General features: G+C 42.5%; 1 protein-coding gene and 1 pseudogene across 2 annotated transcripts in view; both read right to left on the bottom strand.

Annotated features, from left to right (window-relative positions):
- Positions 1-18,870, bottom strand: part of LOC136373268 (E3 ubiquitin-protein ligase KCMF1-like) — a 124,462-nt gene that overhangs the window by 14,333 nt on the left and 91,259 nt on the right. The window contains exons 2-3 of one of the 2 annotated variants that reach the window (XM_066338174.1): positions 14,295-14,462; positions 3,550-3,689 (exon numbers count right to left, since the gene is read on the bottom strand). In XM_066338174.1, coding sequence (XP_066194271.1) covers positions 3,550-3,689; positions 14,295-14,462 — 308 coding nt within the window. The remainder of the gene's footprint in view (positions 1-3,549; positions 3,690-14,294; positions 14,463-18,870) is intronic. The other variant, XM_066338175.1, reaches the window with a different exon arrangement.
- LOC136373271 (ras-related protein Rab-7a pseudogene) overlaps positions 1-18,870 on the bottom strand; it is a 47,964-nt pseudogene that overhangs the window by 10,017 nt on the left and 19,077 nt on the right.

Below are 18,870 nucleotides of genomic sequence, written 5' to 3'. Positions count from 1 at the left end.
ATCACCTCCCCATGTATACAGGTATACTGGTTTTGGCTAGGATAGAGTTAAATTTCTTCATAGTACCCCATATATTACTATGCTTTGGCTCTGTGACCAAAGGAGTATTGATAATACACCAATGTTTTAGCTATTGCTGAACAGTTCTCAAACATCATCAAGACCTTTTGTGTCTCTCACACTGCCCCAGCAGCAGGTAGATGAGGAATGTACAAGTAGTTGGGAGGGGACACAGCTGAGACAGCTGATCCCAACTTACCAAAGGGATATTCCATACCATATGCCATCATGCTCAGCAATAAAATAACACAGGGAAGAAAGGAGGATGATTCAGAGTTACAGTGTTTGTCTTCCCAAGAAATCATTACATGTGATGGAGCCCTACTTTCTTGGAGATGGTTAAACATCTGCCTGCCAATGGGAAGGAATGAATTAATTCCTTATTTGGCTTTGCTTGCACAGGCAGATTTTGCTTTCCCTATTATATCAACCCACAGATTTTTGCACTTTTACCTTTCTTATTCTCTCCCTCCCTGTCATCTCATCCCATCCCATCTCATCCCATCCCCTTAGGGACAGGGGAGAAGTGAGCAAGCAACTGTGTATGCTGGTTGCCAGCTGAGATTAAACCATGACCAGTATTTGTGGCATGCAACCTAGGACTCAAAGGGTTTGAGATAATAACAGATTTGGCCAGAGCATATTAGAGGGAACATGGAATTATTATAGCTGTTTAACCACTGCTGACCCTAATATTAACTTATCTGTTCTCAGTATTAGTTTATCTGATCGGTGGCATGCTCCCTTTTTTGCTGTACATATTAAAGGCTTTTTAGCTTGAGAAGACAACAGGAGCTATCCCCATGGCCAAAAGAGCCAGTTCCAATCAGCTCAAAGACAGACCTGCTCCTGGACAAAGCTGAGCCAATCAGTGATGGTGGTAGCATTTCTGTAATAATATATTTAAGAAAGTAAAAAAACTGCACAGCAGCAGCTGTGAGAGAGGAGTGAGGAAATATGAGAAAAATAACCCTGCAGACACCAAGGTCAGTGGAGAAGGAGGGGGAAGAGGTGCTATAGGCAGTAGAGCAGATTCCACTGTAGCCAGTGACACAGGTTGTCCCCCCTGCAGCCCTTGAAGGACCCCACATCAGATCAGGTGGATGTGCTCTGAAGAAAGCTGCAGGCAATGTTGAGGAGCTGAGTAATGCTCCTCCTTATCCTGACCAGTGATCATTTTGCTATATTTTCTACCCATCCTGTTGCTGGGGAGGAAGGTGAGAGAGAGCAGCTTAAAGGGTATCTGGCAGCCAGCCAACTCACCCCACCCTGGACCTTTCACTTCAGCCTAGTTGCTGCCTTACTAAATACCAAATTAATCTGCTAAGTGTGACTGAGTAGCAGAAAAGTGATGTCATCATTCTGAAACTTGATTCAAAGATATCTGATTGCATTTCTTACAATTTTCAGAGCTGCAACCCTAAAAACGACCCCTCTACTTGAATGCTGCTTTTGAAACCCAATATCAACAGTAACAATCATCATAATTCCAGCCACATCCATCTGAACATGTCCTGCATTTCTAACCATTATCCTTAATCATTTGATGGAGAAATAATAATTACTCCAGTTTTAAATCTAAAAATGAAAAACAAATACACCAATAATTCATTTGTTTTTAGGGAAGACCAAGACGCTTGAGTCTCAGAACAGGCTGACCAGTTGTGAGAAACTGGAGGACATTGCTGGCTCAAAACATTTTGGGTGAGTGTGTGAGGGGAAGGAGCAGGTTGGGTCTTGCCTTTGGTGAGGCAATGCACTGCCTCGTACACTCTACTCTCCCTGGGCCTGTATCCCAGCCTCACAATGGCTGCCAATCACTGGCACACTGGAGGCAATGGTCCACATCATCCCTGGAGCCTCAATCTAGCCCCACAGTGGCCAGATGACCAGAAGTCCCACCTGAGGGAAGGGCCCAGGAAAACCAAAAGGTACTTAAACCGAAGCATGAGGTGAGCACACATCTTGACCCTACCTCCTGTTGGAATTTCTATCAGCTGAACACTGCTGGAACCAGGAGTGGCAGCTATGTTTGTTCTTTTCTATATTTATTCTCTCTTTCTCTTTCTTCTTCTAATTCCCTCTTCTTTGAGTTTTGAGTAACTTAAAATCAAATGGGCTTGGAGTTTGCTAAGTTAAATGGGCTGAAGTTAATGCTTTGTGAAATGCTTTATGTTGATTGAATGTTGCTCTAAACTTTTAACAAAGTTCTCTGATTTTCTGAAGTTGCCAATAAAGTTTTTTTTGTTGTTTAGACCTCTTGAGAATATCTTGATGGTATTTCTCCCGTGCATCTAACTCAGAATACATGAAAAACCATATGCCCTTTTAAGAGGCTTGTCAAGAGAGTTTTGGGGGTCTTACACCAGTTTTAATTCTTCTACTACTCCTTGATATAAGGCCCTTAGCAGGCACAAAGGAGAGAGATTCTCCTTCTCCCACATAAGTTCTCAAAAAACTTTCTTTGAGTATGCACATTTAATTGGGATCTACAACAAAAACAACTAGACAACAGTTCCCTGAATGTCCTTCTGTAATCATACATTCCTGAGGCATAAACAGCATTCACACACAAACATGAATATATTCCCTACTGCTGGAAAGATACCAAATCTTCTTGGTCAAGAATTTAACTTAGGATTGATAACACACATGACTGTTGAATAAGTGAAGTGGGTGTTAGAAATAAATACAAAACATACACCTGCATAATAAAGGGGAACATAAAAACAGGACTATGGACTTTTCTAAAAAGAAAATTGTCTGAACACAAAGCAGTGCAAGCATGTAGTTTCTCAACACTGTAATGAGAGCTGGGAACAAACTATTTCTAAGAGTATCAAAATCTAAGTTATTTATTATTTTATTGCTTCTATAGCAAAGAAGTCACCTTACATTTCAGAAAAATTTCTGACCTTCTGGCACAAGCAACAGTAACATCTAGATGTAAAGACTTGAGAAGACTTACTGACAAAAACAAGCAAAACAACTGTTGCAGTAGGCTATTATATGGTACGTAATTGCTCTGCATTAATGGTCACTGTTAAAATCATCAGAAAAATTAAGTGGAAGGGTTGAGGGAAAACAGCAAGGGCCACTTTATAAAAAACTCCAACATATTGAAAATCAGTATATCAATATTTTAAAAAGTTTTTATTTTTACAAAGGTTTAGCCTTTTCTGTAACACCAGGAATTAGTGGCCTGCACACCAAGGATCCAGGGACTGGGCTGGAAAACTGATTCAGACTGATGAAAGAGTGCTGTGAGACACTCTAGAGAGAGGTAAAGGTGATGATGTAGGCACTGTTAATAGCTCAAGGAGTGTATAGGGAAAACATCAGCATAGTGTGTGTGTGTATGTATGTAAGGTACATACCTTACTGGTCAGCATTTAAATAACCACATAGGTCAAGAAAGAAATCACTGCATTTTCTGGATATTTTATTATACTTTCATTGTAATTTAAAAACAACGCTGAAGTGGCTTACCACCTCTGTTGATGTTTCTGCATGTTCAGAAGCAACATGTTCCTGAAGAGATGTTTCTGTATAACCCATCTTTCCACAATAAGGACAAGTAAAGGACTGTGGCTGCTCTACAGAGAAAGCTTCTCCACCATAATACAAATCTGGAAAAAGATGGTATTTTAGGAACAGTTATTTTCAAGCAGGATAGCCCATTACTTTATTTATATAACTTCTTTATATATTCACTTATGTACATGTAATCACTGTCTATTTCATTAATTCAAAAAAACACCATTTTCCTTCTCCACAAAGTATATATGCCAATACTATAAAGCTGTTCAATGACTCACCTTCCAAAAGAATAAACAGACTACATGATTTTTACGCTAGCAAACAACATGACTCTTCCTGAATGTTAGAAAACCAAGTCTGATGGTGCTGGTGGACCATCACTTTTCTCCCCATCCTTGTTTATACCATAGGTGAGCTTGTATTACAGGTAAAATCACTGTAGATGCACTGTGCTCTCACAGCAAATCTATGTTAAATATTGTAATTTAAAATTACTTGGTGACACTAGCACTTCCTATGTTGATATTGGTGCCATAGCTGAACCAGTATTTAACGATATGGGGAGTTAATCTCTGGCTAAATGAATCATCTTCTAATAGTAAAGCCTCAAGCTAAAATGTAGTCAGTCTATCCAGACCTCAGACTTGACATTTTAAAGCTTAGCTTCATGTAAGCAGCTCACATTTTTGCAAAAGGCAGCTGGAGGGTTTTGATCTTGTACTCTTATAAGCACTCAAGATGAACTTACATCACAGGAACTTAAACAGAAGTAGCATCAGTTCTTAATATGATTTTCCTGGGAAATGGCATTACCTTATTTGCCTAGTTAACTCCTTGAAAATGGCAGGAACAGTGAGAAAACCATATGCTTCCACATAATACAAATCATAAAGCATCCTCAGCTTAGTATGTAGAGTCTGTGGCTCCCTGCCAGCAATTCTTTTTCAGAAACACCAAAACTGGGAAATCTGCTCTGAACTTCTTTGCTGTTCTGCCAAAAAGTATAATCTCTATAGAGTACTAGATATGCACATCCCTGTTCTTTAATAGACCTATTGCAATGCTTTCTGCCCTTTGCCGGGACAGCATACCAATGTTTGTGCCCATTCAGCATTTTAAAGTTTATGTCTAACAAGCATCTTTTCCCAGAATCACTCTAGGAACTGAAAAACAATACAACTGACACCATTCAGAATTTCACCTTCCTCATTCAGAAATACTAGATTGTGCATTGACTTACAGAAGAAGTGAGACAACTAGAGTTATAAACACAAACACAGGTGAGGCTGAAAGTCACTAGGTGCTTCTTATTAGTTTCCAGCAGTCTCGCATGTGTCCCTATATTGGTTCGAGTCTCTCAAAATTCAAGGCCATGACTAAAGCTCCTCCAGTAACCTTTCATTAGTATATATTTCACAGCATTTTAAGGCTGCTAAGCACTAAAATAATTGATCAGGTGTGGCAGGTTGACCTTGGCTGGCCACCAAGTGACCACCAAAGTGCTGTCACTCTCTCCCTCCTCAACAGGACATGTGGAGGAAATTAGATGGAAAAGCTCATGGGTCAAGATAAAGACACAGAGATTGCTTACTGGTTATTGTCAGGGGCAAAACAGACTCTTACATGGGGAAAATTAATTTATTGCAAATAAAAATAGTGTAAGATAGCAAAGAACAAAGACAAAACTGAAACCACATTCCCCCTCCACCCTTCCCAGGCTCAATTTCACTCATGATTCTTGTACCTCCTTCCCCCACAAGAAGTGCAGGCAGATTGGGAATAAGGGTTTGCAGTCAGTTCAGAACACTTCATCTCTGCTGCTAATTCTTCCTCACACTCTTCCCCTGCTCCAGAGTGGGAGGTCCCTCACAGAGTATTCAGTCCTTCACAAAACTGCTCCAACATGGGGTCCTTTTCCACAGAGTACAGTCCTTCAGGAACAGATAACTCTAGCATGGGTGTCCTGGGGTGACTTTTTTATGCTTGTATCCCCAGCTGTCTGTTCTGTCGATGCTGTATATTGGGTTCTGCACCTTTAAGACTGGTTCTGAGAGCAAAGGGGGGGGAGGAAAGAAGAAGCGCGAAGTTTGTTTTCAGAGACGGTGTTCACTCCTCCACATTCCTTCTCCTGGACTGTGTTCATCTGAGGCACAGACAGGCAGCGGGACAGAGATTTCTTTGCTTTTAGTTAGTTTTAGCTAGCTGAGGCAGAGAAGCTCCCTGGACTGTTTTTTTTGTTTTTTTTTTCTTTTTCTTGGGACTGTTTAAACCTGTCCTGGACTGAAAAACCCAGAAGAGCATTGAGAGCTCATACCTGCGGCCCACTGGGGCCTGGACCTCAGCATTTTCCAGCAGTGCCAGAGGGACTGGGACTGATAAGAGACTGAGAGAGAGCCGAGCTACACCCATGGCAAGAACTTTCTCAATTTGCCAACTCACTTCAGAACGAGAGGTTTTATTGTTTCATATTATTCATTTGTTGTGCTTGCGGGCACTTTGTTGGTTAAATAAATAGTTTTTTCCACTTTTCTCTAAGGAGATTTTCTCCTGGACCGGTTGGGGGAGGGGCCATTTGGGTTTGCTTCCCAGAGGGACCCTATTCGGAGATTTCCTCCCAAATTTGCCCTAAACCAGGACAATGGGTCACCCATTGGCCACAGAACCTGCCAGAAAAACCCGCTCCTACGTAGGCTATTTCTCCACAGGCTGCAGTTCCTGCCAGGAGCCTGTTCTGGTGCCTGGCCCTCCACAGGCTGCAGGGCTGCTCTGATGTGGTCCACCACAGGCTGCAGGGAAACATCTGCTCCAGAGCCTGGAGTAACTCATCCCCCTGCTTCTTCATTGACCTTGGTGTCTGCAGGGTTGTTCCTCTTGCATTTTTCTCACTCTTCCCTCACAGGTGCTTCACAGTGCTTTTTACCCTTTCTCAAATATTTTATCACAGAGACACCACCAACACTGCTGATTGGCTCAGCTTTGGCCAGTGGCAGGTCTGTCTTGGAGCCAGCTGGAATTGGCTCTGTCTGACATGGGGGCAGCTTCTGGTGTCTTGTCACAGAAGCCACCTCTGCAGCCCCCCTGCCCACCTCCCCGACGATCCTGGCAAGTATTCTTACAGACTTATACAATTGCACACTAATTTCACTAGATCTCCAAGCTATCCCTGACATCAATCTACTTGGCTCATTGCCCCATCACAATCCAGAACTTTAACAAGGTTTCAAGCACAGATTACCACAGAATCACAGAATGGTTTGGGTTGGAAGGGACCTTAAAGATCATCTAGTTCCAACCCCCCTGCCATGGACAGGGATGTCAGTCACTAAATCAGATTACTCAGGGCCCCGTCCAACCTGGCCCCCATCACTCCCAGGGATGGGGCATCCACAGCCTCTCTGGGAAACCTATTCTGGTGCCTCATCATCCTCTGAGTAAAGAATTTCTTCCTAACATGTAATCGAAACCTGCCCTCTGTCAGTTTAAAACTGTTCCCCCTTGTCCCTATCACTATCTATCCATGTAAAAAGTTGCACTCTCTCTCTTTTTTAGAAGCCCCCTTCAAGTACTGGAAGGCTTCAATGAGTTCTCCCCTGAGCCTTCTCTTCTCCATACTGAACAATACCAGCACTTTCAGTCTGTCTTCATAGGAGAGGTGCTCCAGCCTTCAGATCATCTTGGTGGCCACTTCTGGACCCTCTCTAACAGGTCCACGTCTTTCTTGTGCTGAGGACCCCAGACCTGAACACAGTACTCCAGGTGGGGGTCTCATGAGGATAGAGTAGAGAGAGAGAATCCCCTCCCTCGACCTGCTGGCCACACCTCTCTTGATGCAGCCCAGGATGTTGTTGGCCTTCTGGGCTATGAGTGCATGCTGTTGGCTCATGTCCAGGTCTCCCTGGATGGCATCCCATCCTTCTGTTGTGTCAACTGCACCGCTCAGCTTTGTGTCATCTGCAAACTTGCTGAGGGTGTGCTCAATCTCACTGTCTGTGTCATTGATGAAGTTATTGAAGAGCCCTGGTCCCAAGACAGAGCCCTGAGGGACACCACTTGTCACCAGCCTCCACCTGGACATAGAGCCATTGACCACAACTCTCTGGCTTCATACATCCAGGCAATTCCTTATCTACCAAGTAGTTCACCCTTCAAATTCCTGTCTCTATGACTGGGAGATAAGGATGTCGTGTAGGACCACATCAAAGGCCTTACAGAATTCTAGGTAGATGACATTGCTTGGTCTTCCCTTGTTGACCACTGCACTCATTCCATCATAGGTCACCAGACTGGTCAGGTGCGATTTGCCCTTAGTGAAGCCATGCTGGCTGTCTTGGATCCCCTCCTTGCCTTGCATGTGCCTTAACATTGCTTCCATGAGGACCTGCTCCATGATCTTCCCAAGCATGCCCAGAGGTAAGGCTCACAGGTCTGCAGTTCCCCAGATCTTCCTTTCTCCCCTCTTTAAAAATAGGAGTGATGGTTCCCTTTTTCCAGTCACCGAGGACTTTGCCTGAATGCCATGACTTTTCAAACATGACAGAGAGTGGCTTGGCAAGAACATCAGCCAGTTCCCTCATGACCCCGCGATGCATCTCATCAGGCCCCATGAACTTGTGGCTATTCAGCTTCATTAAGTGGTCTCAAACCTACTCTTTGCTTACAGTGGGAGGGCCTTTGCTACTCCAACCCCCACCTAGAGGTTCAGGGACTTGAGAGACAGGAGAAACCTGACTGCCAGTGAAGACTAAGGTGAAGAACTATCAGTTGCAACCAGTTCTCCCTTCTCATTTATTGGGGGTGGGGGACAAGGAGGTGGTGTGTACACTCTGCTTGGCCTTTGTTCTCCGAACTATATACTTTTAGAATCCCTTCTTGTTGTTCTTCACATCCCTTGCTAAATTCCATTCCATCTTTGCCTCAGCTTTCCTGACCCCATTCCTACTCATCCAAACCCTGTCCCTGTACTATCCCCAGGTCATCTGTCCCTGCTCCCTGTGGCTGTGCATTTCCTTCTGACTCTTCAGTTTGAGGAACAGATCCTTGCTCAGTTATGCCACTATCTAGCCTGCCTTGCTCAATTTCCTACAGACTGGAATAGGGAGTTCTTGCAGTCTTAAGTAATGTGGCCTTAAAGCGTTGTGAGCTCTGGTCAACCCTTCTGTCCGTAAGGACAGTTACCCAGATTGTCTCATTCACCAACTCCTTAAACAGCTGGAAGTTCTCTCTTGCAAAGTTCAGGGTCTTGACTTTGCTCCTTGCCAGACTCACGCTCCTTGAGATCACAAACTCAACCAGGGTGCAGTCGCTACAGCCCAGGCTGCCTCCCGTCTTAACCTCTTTAATGAGGTCATCTGCAGTGGTGAGCACCAGGTCCAGTAATGCCTCACCTATGGTTGGTTTGTCTAATACCTGGACTAGGAAGTTGTCCTCTACACACCCCAGGAGTCTCCTGGACTGCTTACAGCCATCTGTATTGCTTTCCCAATCTGGGTGTTTGAAATCTGAAATTCCCCACTCAGGATGAAAGCTTGCGAGTGTGATGCTTCTTGTAGCTGAAATAAGGCCTTGTCGACAGGATCTCCCAGATCACTTGGCCTCTACTAGACTCCCACCACCAGGTGTCATTTTTTGGCCTGGTTCTTGATTTTTACCCACAGACTCTCTGCATTTTTATGCTTATCTTTGGCTTACCAACAAGATTGCAGTAATTATCTCCTTCCCACACTGATTCTAGTTTAAAGTTCTCCTGAGTAGTCCTGTTGTATTTCTCTGGGGAATGGTTTTTCCCCAGGACCCCTGAAGCCTGTACCCATGTAGTTTGACCCTTCCTTCCTTTCTTGACCCAATTGGCTGAGGTCCAGCCATCCCCCCTGGGCAGGAGGCTTGATAAGGGTCTGTTCTTCCTCTTTCTTCCTCTTGCCCTCCGGGCCTCCAAAGCTCCAGCTCTCTTGCCCTCCGGCCCTCCAAGGCTCCAGCCCTCTTGCCTTCCCTTCTGAACCTCTCTTGCCCTCTGGGCCTCCTGCCCTCGTTTCCCCTCCTGGAGTAAACGTCTTGGATCAACCCTGGGGGTAAGAGCCTCTTTTGGATCTTTTGCCCTATCCCTGAAATATTCCCCCAAAGCCTCCCAAGAAACTGAGCTAGCCCCGTGGGGCTGCGGGGAATTCGTTTCGTAGTCCCACCAGCTTAAGCCCACAGACCCATTTGTCTGATCCAGGACAGGTGGATCCCATCAGGCCCCAGCATACATTGTCTTTAAAGGTTTAAAACCTGTAGGAGTATCCGTCAACGGCAGGGAGAGGGTTCTCTGGAGACCTGAGAGGCTCTTGGAACACGTGTTTTATTGCATGGGTTGTGGGTAAAAGGGCCTTGCCTTCAGCCACCAGCCTTGGCTGAAGGGGTACCCCAAAGAGAGAGGGGGAGAGAGAGAGAGAGAGCGCGAGAGAGGGAGTGCGAGAGCAAGGGCAAGAGAGCGACATCCTTGTTACAGTGCATTATATCTCTTTTTGTGTTGAATACTCTAATTTACAGTAACCAACCAGCATGAGATACAAATCCTACAGAATTTACATACAGCCTATGAGAACTGCTGTATTACCATATCACTCTGTATTCTAAACTCTAAAGGCTACTTTCTTATCTACCTTTTCCCTGATACCTTGGCGAGGCTACTCCCTTGGGCCCCTTGGTGTCCCTTTGTTTGCTGTTACTCAACCCATCTCTAGCTAATCACCATCTTCCTATCTGCCATGCTTACATCTCAATGCTAGCTTTCATTTCTCTTTCACTCACAGGCTTTATATTTCTAGAATCTCTTGCCAAGCAATCGTATCTGTAAGCTTTTCCTGTCTCATCTTTCCCAACATCTCTCCCATTCTGTTGAATCACTAAGATACTAGAAATTGTCCTATTAATTAATTTTTGCACACATTGAAGTATACAAGGTATTGCTACTATAACTACAATCATTACTATTAAAATAATCAAGCCTATTTTACAGAGTTCCTTTAGCCAAGGTGCAAAGCTCAAATTGTCAAAAATATTGTCTACCCAAGATGGATCATCTGTTGTAATTTGGTTAGCCAGATCTCTTAAGTTTTTCAACTGTTTATGAATAGAAACAGAATGATCGGGTAAGTTCATACAGCATAACATTATCAAAACCTTCTGGAAAAGGTACTCCAACTAAACAGGTTGAAAAGGGTTTGTCAGGGCTTATGTTGGATAAACAGATGTTGTCAGAGCCTGCAGACTTGTCTAAAGCAACCCAGACATTCATCTTTCTCATACAAAAACCCCAAACTTTTGGTACAGGCACCAGTCCTGGAGCCAGGTATTGATATCCTGAGCTTGCCTGATTCTTCCAAAGTCTCCTTCCATTACTGGAAGGATTGAGGAAAACACTACCTGTGCTCCTGAACTTCTTAGGATTCTTCCCTGGACTCTAAAGTCTCTTTTGATTGACCTTACTTTTTTAATTTTCTTTTTGTGACATTTTTTGTACATTGTTGAAAGAGCAGGAATGGATAGTATTCTGAAGGTTGAATTAGGCTCTTCAATCTTGTGGCAACATCCCTAATTCAGGCCCCAGGGAAGCAGCAAGCTTCCCTGGAAAGAGGGTCTGGTCTGAGAACAGGTGCTTCTGCTCCACACAGGAGGGAATCAATGACCATAACTCAGTGTTGCTTCTTGGTGCTGGTCTTAATAAAAGTTTTGTTGTGAGGGCTTGGTCTCTCTGACCTTAACAAAACTGCTTGCACAGGTTCCTCCTCTTTCTCATTATGAGCTTCATTTACCGTACCCATGGCTTTGTAACTGTTCTATAAGGGTATGTGAGACAGTAACTTAGAGGGTAAGGAGGTTACTTTGTCTTATTGCTCCATGCTGTAACTTTCTTCTACCTTTCCTTATCCCTTGTGATACTGCCTTTCCTCTGGCAGAAAGCAGATCCTGGACCTGCCTCCATACTGGCCACGTTGAGTTGGCTTCTATGCATCATAGATGGCAGAGTATAGCTCCATTGATGAATCTCCCTCTTAAACTCTCTAATACTCCTCAGTCTGCTGCTCACCTCCTCCTGAAGCTCAGCCACCTGGCAGAGCAGTTCATCAATCTGGTCACAGCTTCCACAGTCTTGTTTGCAATCACTTTCCTTCTCTAGGAATATCCCTTCAGACATGCCACAGCCAGAAACCTGGGTGGTTGCATCGTTGAATAGGAGCTCTGTCAGTATGGCTCCATTGATTTTCCCAGATGCTAGAAGCTGAGGAGCAGAGGACACTGCTTTTTGCCAGGTGGCCACCATGCTGCTGCTGCTGTGTGCCTGCCTACTAGGAATATATATGCTTGTTTGTTGCAGTCAGCTGGACTGATTATTTTTGCCTACTTAAATCTCCTGTGCTGCCTGGTGCAGGGTCTGCCCCTTGCTGTCACTTTCTGTGGGTCTGGGGTCAGTTGCTTGGGGAACACCCTCTGTTCAAGACAAGCCTCTACTTGTCCACATGTATCTCTCATGGATTTTTAAAAATTATATGAGTAACACACTAATCCAAAGGTGTGTTTACTTTGAGACTTTCAAAGAAAAATAATGTGGTTTCCTAGATGTTTTCTAGATGCACAGAACATTCACAAGATGGTTCAAAAACTTTTAAAAAGTCAACATTGAATACTAATTTATAGCTCCATAAGCAAGCATATATCAGTCCTCTTTTCCCTATGAATCACGTACCCTTAATGTTTATGATGATGCTGTCATTTAACCCTATATGTAATATATAAGAATAACTGTCATTGGGGAATAAATACGTTTAAACCATATATCTCAAATAGTGACCAGAACATTGAATTAATATATACTGTTACACAAATATTTTTACCTTGACAATAAGCAGAAAAGTAAAGTTTAAGAAGGAATATCTAGAAACTTCAATGACATGATTTTCAAAGTTAGATTTGTATATTTAAATTTATTTTTTGAAACTCTGGATTCTCAGACCACAGATTTCAAAGTCATTACAAGGCAGGCTTAGGGCAAGCAGCTACCGGAGAATTAGACATGAATGAGATACTTCTCTGCTCAGAGAGCTCTGAGAAAGAAACTATATATTGGTATATCCAGCTGCTTTGAGCTTTAAATGCATATAGGAAATAGCATAATGTGCATATTCAATACTTTTTTAAATCAAGAAGCTAAAAAAATTACTAAAAAATTAAATCTTCAACAACAATATCTACACTACAATCACAGAATTGTTAGGTTTGGAAGGGATCTCTGGAGGTCATCTAGTCCAAACCTGCCAAGGCAGGGTTACCTAGAGCAGGTTACACAGGAACACATCTGGGTGGGTTTTGAATGTCTCCAGAGAGGGAGACTCCATGCCCTCCCTGGGCAGCCTGTGCCAGTGCTCTATACCCTCAATGGAAAGAGGTTCTTCCTCATGTTGAGGTAGAACTCCTTGTGCTTTAGTTTCTGGCCATTGCTTCTTGTTCTGTAGCTGAGCACCACTGAACAATCTGGCACCATCCTCTTGGCACTTGCCTTTGAGATATTTATATGCATTAATGTGATCCCCTCTCAGTTTTCTCCAGACTAACCAGGCCCAGCTCCTGCAGTATCTCCTCATAAGAGAGATGCTCCAGACCCCTCCTAATCATCTTTGTAGCCTCTGCTGGACCCTTTTCAGTAGCTCCTTGTCTTTTTTGTACTGAGGAGCCCAGAACTGGACACAGCACTCCAGATTTGGCCTCACTAGGGCTGAGTAGAGGAGCAGGCTCACCTCCTTCAACCTGCTGGCCACACTCTTCCTAATGCACCCCAGAATCCCATTGGCCCTCCTGGCTCCAGGGCACACTGCTGGCTCATGGACAACTTGTCATCCACCAAGACTCCCAGGTCCTTCTCTGCAGAGCTGCTCTCTAGTAGGTCAGTCCTCAAACTGTACTGGTACTTGGGGTTATTCCTCCTCAGGTGCAGTACCCTACACTTGCCCTTGTTGAACCTCATTATGTTTCTCTCCACTCAACTCTCCAGGCCATCAAGAATCAAGAATCACTACAATGTTTTTATTAAAACATTAACCTTGAAGGCTTAAAATGGGTATATGAAGAAATAAGCATCCAATGTTTTAAATGCAAAGATTTGCTATGAAAGTATCTCCTGAATTATAACACTCATGTTATAAATATGATATGATAGAAATTACTCAGGGAAGAAAACCAGTAATTTAGAGGACTACTTCCTAGCCCTTGCCACTAGTCTTCCCCATTTAGTACAGCCTACCATCATTGCTGCATTAACAACCCTGATGTAATTACAAAACAACATTTTCCCTAAACTTTCACTATTATTTCTCTTGTTGACCATGGCACTTTCTGGTACAACATATTGAGGGAAGGAGGGGTGAGTGCATGTAGTTTTGTTGCACTTTTTGAATTGAAAGTTAATTTAGGAGCAATCCTTTTTATCAGATACCTATTTAATAGTCTGATAATTTGCTGTGTGCCAAAACACTTAACCCAAAAGAATAAAACATATTTCATATGCTAGAACCAAAGACAGAACAAGCTTTTTATCAGGAGACAGGAATTTGCTATGATTTTTATCATGCTATTTGGAGGGGAAAAAGTTCCCAAGCAGTGAAATAAAATACAAGTTTTTAACTACTGCAAACAACTTTATTATAAATTAAATTATTACTTACCAAAATCTACTCTTGTTAGTATGCACTGCATTGGATGGTCAGTTGTATGTCTCGTTGTTGTTGCACCACTCTCATAACAAGTTGCACACAAATCGTAATCGTAGCAAATTAAACACTTGTATCTGCGACCTCGAAAATTTCCTTTTAAACATGCATCACAGCTGACACCTGTGAACAAAGAAAATTGCTTGAAAAGAACAGTAATTTCACATTGGTTTAATGATACAGATTTGTTGCTATAGCCCCAACAACGAAAGGAATTCAACCAAGAAGCTTTTATGTATGGAGCTGATGCACAATAAGACTCAATTTTAAGCATATTTATATCTTTAAAAAGGCAGTAGTCATCCAAAGTGAAAGTTAAAGTAAAATAAAATCCAGTCAAGCACTCAAAATGATAATTTGTTAGGATGTAAATTCTTTTTAATCACTTTTTCCCACTGTTTGAAAGCTTGGTTCAAAACATTCTCAGGGTTAAATAGCATAGTTTGTGAAAACAACAAAACAAAGTCACACAAATCCACACACCACCACCAGCACATAAAACTACCCCTCCCTGGCTTTTGTCTTTATTTTTATACTTTCTAATAATTAAATTCTGAAGAATGTCAGAACCATTTTTCACAACATAAACATATCTGGGAGCAGAAATTTAGGTTTTCTATTTTGAAGTACAGAATAACTTTGAATACATCTTAATTTTATGTTGGATCATCTCTTCAACTTCTTCCTTTTGAAAGTTCAAACTTTGTACTGTAAATCTATCAGTCACACTGCCTGGATCAGGAAAAACCTACATTATCTTCTAAAGGTTTTTGCAATTTTCTCAGTGTCATTTCAGTTCTCTGCTGTTAATTTAGATAAGGGCAAAGGAAGCATCATCATCTTTTCATCTGTCAAGACCCACAAAAACTTCCATCATTGCAGTAGTAAATTAAAGGCCTTCATGATAATATCTAGTGTGTACAACACATGTGATATTTTGATTGAAGTCCTCCTTTAGGATCAATTTAAACAAGCTTTTCATACTTCAGTGCAAATGCAGAAAATTTTATAGAAACAATGTTATTGGAAGAAAGCACCGACATTGACTCCAAGAGGATTCGTAAAGGAAGACCATCAAGATCTCAAAACTACAAATATCCCAATAGTCATTTCCTAATTATAAACTCTATTATCAAATAAAAATCTAGCACCAACACAACTCACCACTGCTGCTTGTGATGTCAGGTCCAGAGAGCAAAGTTAAATTACATTGAGAGAATTCTCACAACATCTCTCCAAGTTAATATTTCTTCATATCATTCTAAAATACCATGTTTTCATTTTGAAAACCTGACAGCAGGTGGCATAACACACTACTTTCATACCCTTTTATGTAACAGGAGAGAAAAGCATCAAGAAAAAAAACAAACAGAAACTCAAAAAACAAAACTCAAAAAACAAAAAAAACTCAAAAAACAAAAAAAACCACCAGAAACTCAAAAAACAGAAACTAAAAAAAAAAAACAGAAACTCAAAAAAAAACAGAAAAAAAGTTTGTTTTTTACTGTTAAGTTGTGCCTGTTTCGCCTTTTTCCCTCAAAATCCTGTCTCTCAGTTGGTAAACAAAATTTGGCAATCGTGAAACCACCACAAGTATTTTTCAGAGTTCCAAGAAACGATACCTGAACTCCATTGAAAACCTCCTTTGAACTGATGATATTGTGACCTTTAGTTATTGTTACAGAAGCACTCTAACAGTTTGCCGTGTTTAAGGCATCCCTATCCCGAGGGAATTTCGGAGGAGACCACTTATTGGATGGTTCAATTATTCTTTCACCCTAAGATTCCTAGGAGCCTTGTTTTGAAATATGTCTAGGGAATTCTCTTCCAGTTAGAGCTCAGGCAGTGGCCAGGCCTTAGCTCTATTTGGATGGGAAATTTGCCAACAGACCCAGGTATTTTCTGCATTGAAACAATATTCAAGTCTCCTTGACTTGGCAATTTGACCCTATGGATATGACAGCTGGACCTATCTTTGACGATAACTTGGAGAATCATTATCCAGAGAATGATTGTCCAAATCTTCCCTGATTTGTGGTTTATCAGCTGTCTGCAAACTCTGGGATGATGGTACAGTATTGCAGAGATTGCTAATTACCTAATTTCACATATCTTACTGATTAAGTGTATTATCTGAAATATTCCTAATGGTTGTACCTGACTGTCCTGGGTTGTAGTTTAGGGTGTATTCTATCACCATCTTCAGTTAATGGCCCATCAATGCCTTTTGCATGACTCAGAGATAACTCCCTCCGGGAGTTATCTCTCTCTTTAATGGGCCATTAAGGCTCTCTTCCATGACTCATCATCCCATTGTAAGATGCTCCGCCCATGAGGAAGAGCCAAGCATTCTCACCTGGATATAAGCTGGGATTTGGGACAGTAGAAGCAGCCTTCACCCACTGGATTCCCAGAAGACCGAAGCTACCAGACCTTTCTACAAGATTTCTGTTTCAAGAAGACCACCTCGTCTAAACTGTCTCCATCACCCTGATCAGGTTGTATTCTGACTGTGTCACTGGTTTTTTCTTTTTTTGTATTTATTTTATTTTATTCTATTTTATTTTTTCCTTTTCTTCTCATTAAATTTTATTTCTAACTTAGAGCTCTTACTTGGTTTGTTTTTAAACCACAACATATTTTTGGCGCCCAACGTGGGGCAGAGGCAATAAGAAAAGTCAGAAATTACAATTTTATTGAAGACACCTGTCTGTTATGATGCCCAACATGCTTACATGTGTCTTATACCTATCTCTCTATATTTTTCCAAACGTGGGGCACTATCTGCCGGCCTTAATACTCCTGCGTAGACCAGGATATAGTACTAAAATTGCTTTACTAGTCTATTATGTCCATTGCTTGATAAAATCTGAGGCAATGAACATTATTCAGAATATATACCCAGTTTTGTATTCTTGTTCTAGTCTAGGATGCTACGTCTGGAGCCTCAACAATCTCACCCAGCCCCTGTGAGGAGAAGTAAAGAATGATTTTTTCCAGCTTTTCAAGAAGGACACAGCAGTTTTTGAAAATATTGAGTACCCTCTGAATGCCAAGGACAGCATAATGTTCTTGTTAGTCCTGCTTTGTTTTCTCTGCACCATGCTTAGAATCAAAACACTACATGGTGTGTTGGAGCATGTTCTTAAAGAAGTAGAAGAGGTAAAAAGAAGCAAAGCAATAGCATCGACGACTACACAAACTGTTACAGAGGAGAAAGGAACCAAAAGTGCTGTCAGCATCTCCACACAAACCGTCACTGAACCGAAACAGCCTAAACCAGTAGCAGTTGCCACCACTCAGAAGAAGAAATCAAGGAGCAAATCAGTCCGCATAGCGACTGACGAGGATGGAGCAGGACCTTCGCACTCAGCTGAAGAGACAGAGACAGAGATCATCACCCGCTCTCTATCTCTGGGTGAGCTGCGTGACCTGCGAAGAGAATTCACCCGTCAGACCAACGAATCCATCCTCACCTGGCTGCTCCGCATCTGGGATGCTGCAGCCAATGACACCATTCTGGATAGAACTGAGGCCAGGCAACTGGGATCACTGTCCCGGGATGTGGTCATTGACCAGGGAATTGGAAAAACCCAAGAAACTCTCAGCCTCTGGCAGCAACTGCTAACAAGTGTGAAAGACAGATACCTTTATAAAGAAGACCTCCTAGTGCACCAAGGAAAATAGAACACAATAGAACAAGATATCCGATGCCTAAGGGAATTGGCTGTGCTGGAAATCATTTTTGCAGAAGATGAGAGATTTCCTAAGAGCCCAGATGATGTCCAGTGCACATCACGGATGTGGTTGAGATTTGCACGGCTTGGACCAGAAATGTACTCACGTTACCTGGCAACACTGCAATGAAGAGAAGGTAAGGACAAGGTGGGTGTCCTGGCTAATAAACTAAAGATTTATGAGGACACTGTCACCGCCCCAGTTCGTGCCCATGTCTCATCTGTGGAAACAAGACTGGCTGAGCAAGTCAGGAACTTAATTGAAGAAGGCCATCAGAAACTGAAAAAAGAACTTAAGGAAGAAATTTACGATATTTCACCAGAGCCGACGAGAGTCTCTGCGATTAAGAGCAGGCGTCCCCCAGCCAGGGAGAGAGGATACACACCCCGAGGTAACCTTTGGTCTTTTCTTCGGGAGCATGAAGAAGATATGAAGAAGTGGGATGGAAAACCTACCTCCTCCTTAGCAGCCCGGGTACGTGAACTGAAAAGAGAAATGCCTACCACAAAAAGCTCATCTAAAATCAGTGTTGCTCCGGTCTCTCGTGCACAGAACTCCAGACATTACAGGAATGATAATATGACTGATCCTCTTGAAGAAACCTCAACAACTCATTTACAGGAAGAAAACAACATATGCGATGACCAGGAATAGGGGAACCCTGCCTCTAGCCAGGAAGAGGAAAGGGACAATCGGATCTACTGGACTGTGTGGATCCGATGGCCTGGCACATCTGACCCACAAAAATATACGGCATTGGTTGACACTGGGGCCCAATGTACCATGATGCCAT

This window comes from Sylvia atricapilla, chromosome W, assembly GCF_009819655.1.
Source record: "Sylvia atricapilla isolate bSylAtr1 chromosome W, bSylAtr1.pri, whole genome shotgun sequence".
Lineage (NCBI taxonomy): Eukaryota > Metazoa > Chordata > Aves > Passeriformes > Sylviidae > Sylvia > Sylvia atricapilla.
This window is presented reverse-complemented; position numbering and strand designations above follow the sequence as displayed.